We start from the raw sequence: 2733 nt of genomic DNA, 5'->3' as shown, positions 1-2733 counted from the left end.
TGGAAGCATAGACAGGGGGACAGCAGTTAGACCAAGATGAGATAAATGTCACCAATGATGTGGCTGAAGGGGTTCAGCAAAGTTGCATCAATAATCAATCTGGTAAGGAGCAGTCCACAGGAGATCAGCAGTGAAGTTGGCAGAACATCAATGATGGCAAAAAACCCAGCTGTGTGTGATTGGTAGATGGGGTGTCTGGTTGGTAATGACGTAACTTGTCTGGAGGTCGGCGATGATCAGTTGGTGGGGAGTTCAGCAGTGGAGCAGCCAGAGAAGATCAGCAGTGGTGTGGTAGGTGAGGAACGGTGAAACCATCAGTAGTTTGGTAAGCGGGTGTGCAGTGCTTAAATTTAAGCTTAAGAGGTTTGAATATTAGAGTCGGCTTATATACGAGGTCGACTTGTATTCGAGTATTTACGGTACTAAAAAATACATCAAATGTTTGTAAACTGCTGATTCTTGTAGGCTACACTGACTTTAACATATTTTCAAGAAATATCTAGTTTTCAGATTCAATATAAATACATGTGAAAATGTTCATATTTGTGAAAAATAGCCATTTCCACCTATGACTACTCTTTATATACTCTTTAAAATTGTTTTTAAGTATATGAAACATTCTCAATATATGTATCATATTTATTTGAATAACACACTCATGTATTATAATTAATAGTTATATGAGTATATAATTATAACTATATACTCATGTAACTCTTATATTTTTTTTTAATTCTGAACGTAGCAAACAAGCAGCTCGGGGTGACCCAAACCACTAGGCATGTAATGGGGGTAAAGAGAGTAATGAAAAGCCCTCCTACTAATAAGCAAAGCTTGGTGAAATATGCCTTCTTAAAACAGGAAATTTGCAATAATCCAGCTATAAGTGAACATTTGTGGTTACCCACAATGCACCACTACTTAATAAGTTAATATGCTAATTATCCTTTTTTGCCCCTTTAAGCCTGGCAAGCATCCAGAACCGCTGTCTACATGTGGGGTTGGTGAGGCTGTGTAACATTTAAAGCTGTAGGCTTGCTATACACCAGCGGCTCTGGATGCTTACCGGGCTTACAGGGGCAAAAAGAGATAATTTGCATATTCAGTAGCAGTGCATTGTGGGTAACCCCAAATGTTCACTTATAGCTGAATTATTGCAAATTTCCTTCTGTTTCAAGAAGGCAAATTTCAACAAACATAGCAAATAAACTGTATTAGAATGTTAGATGTTATTATTGGACATGATAATTAAAATGCAACATAGATGTGTCATCCCTTTAACAAAAATAATGTACCCAATGTGTAGTGGTCAAATCGCTTCTGATGAAAACTTGGCAAAGTAGTAGATTACTTAAAATAAAAATTTAAATGGCAATTTTACATTTACCATTGTGAGCTATGTGTTACTACAGGGTTCATTTTCTGCCACATATTTCTTTCTTAGTGTTGAGCTCAGGTTTGAGAAGCATAATATAACATTTTAGAAAAAATATACAGGTCAATAATCCAGCATTGGAGGTCAGGATGGCAAATATCTCCACAGCCACCATGTATTTCCCTCTGGCACTCAGATAGGCCGGGATCATGGCAATCCAGACACTGCAGAACACCAGCATGCTGAACGTGATGTACTTGGCCTCATTAAAGCTGTCCGGTAATGTCCTCACCATGAAAGCCAGAAAGAAACTCGCAGCTGCCAGAAACCCCATATAACCCAACACAGAGTAAAAGCAAAAAAGTGATCCTTCATTACACTGAACAACAATCTTTCCAGGTAAAGAGTACATGTCATTCTCCAGATAAGGGGGAGATAATGAGAGCCAAATGACACAAATCATAAATTGGACAGAAGAACAGATCAGGACCAAAAAGTTGGATATGTTGACTGTAGCCCATTTTCTCCAGTAGCTGCCAGGTGTGGTGGCTTTGAAGGCAATGCAGACAGTGACAGTCTTGGCCAGGACAGAAGAGACCGCAATAGAAAAAAAGACCCCAAAAGATACTTGTCTCAGCATGCAGGTCATATCCACAGGACGTCCGAGGAACAAGAAGACACAGAGGAAGCTCAGCAGGATGGAGGTCAGGAGAATGAAGCTCACAGTCCGGTTATTGGCTTTCACAACTGGAGTATCCCAGTAATAAATATAGATCCCCAATATAAATAGTGTCATAGCTAAAAGTAGTAAGGTAATGAGTAAAAATATTAAAGTCAGAACATCATCGTCATATGACAGAAATTCATACGTTTTAAGAATACAAGTCACTTTCTTTCTATCAGGCCACTCTTTCTCGGGACATTTGAAGCAGCTTTCACTATCTGGAATGAAAATTTGTAATAAAAATAATCTATGCTTTGATTTGAATGGGTTTGTGATGGACATGGTAAAACTTCACATAAGTAGAAACAGGAAAAAGGAATGCTGGCACTGCAGGAGCCGTCGTCTCATCCAGGGAAGGAGGAGAGAGGGAGAGACAACACAGTCCTATGTAAAGATGTGTGCGTTATAGATCCTCAGCGTGCTCAGGTGAAAAGTGACATCTATATGCATAAAGAAGGAAAAGAGCGCCGGCACTGCTGTCATACACTTGAATCCCAACTTGTAAAATCGTAGACAAATACAAAAGATTGTCCATGCAAACAATTGACAACACATACCATAGGTGCCTGTGGGTGGTGCGGTGGGTGCGGAGGGTGCAAAGCCTGACGGCCGTTTCGCGCATTTGTGCTTCGCC

The 2733-nt window shown here is 39.8% G+C and overlaps 1 protein-coding gene across 1 annotated transcript; it reads right to left on the bottom strand.

The window, feature by feature from the left end:
- Positions 1-1415: 1415 nt before the first annotated feature.
- Positions 1416-2171, bottom strand: LOC137545522 (vomeronasal type-2 receptor 26-like). Its single transcript, XM_068266900.1, has one exon. The coding sequence runs from the start codon at positions 2169-2171 to the stop codon at positions 1416-1418; it is 756 nt and encodes a 251-aa protein (XP_068123001.1).
- Between the last annotated feature and the right edge of the window lie 562 nt (positions 2172-2733).

The sequence above is a fragment of the Hyperolius riggenbachi genome, chromosome 1, assembly GCF_040937935.1.
Source record: "Hyperolius riggenbachi isolate aHypRig1 chromosome 1, aHypRig1.pri, whole genome shotgun sequence".
NCBI lineage: Eukaryota > Metazoa > Chordata > Amphibia > Anura > Hyperoliidae > Hyperolius > Hyperolius riggenbachi.
The sequence above is the reverse complement of the archived record's forward strand: the minus strand, read 5'-3'. Positions and strand labels throughout refer to the sequence as shown.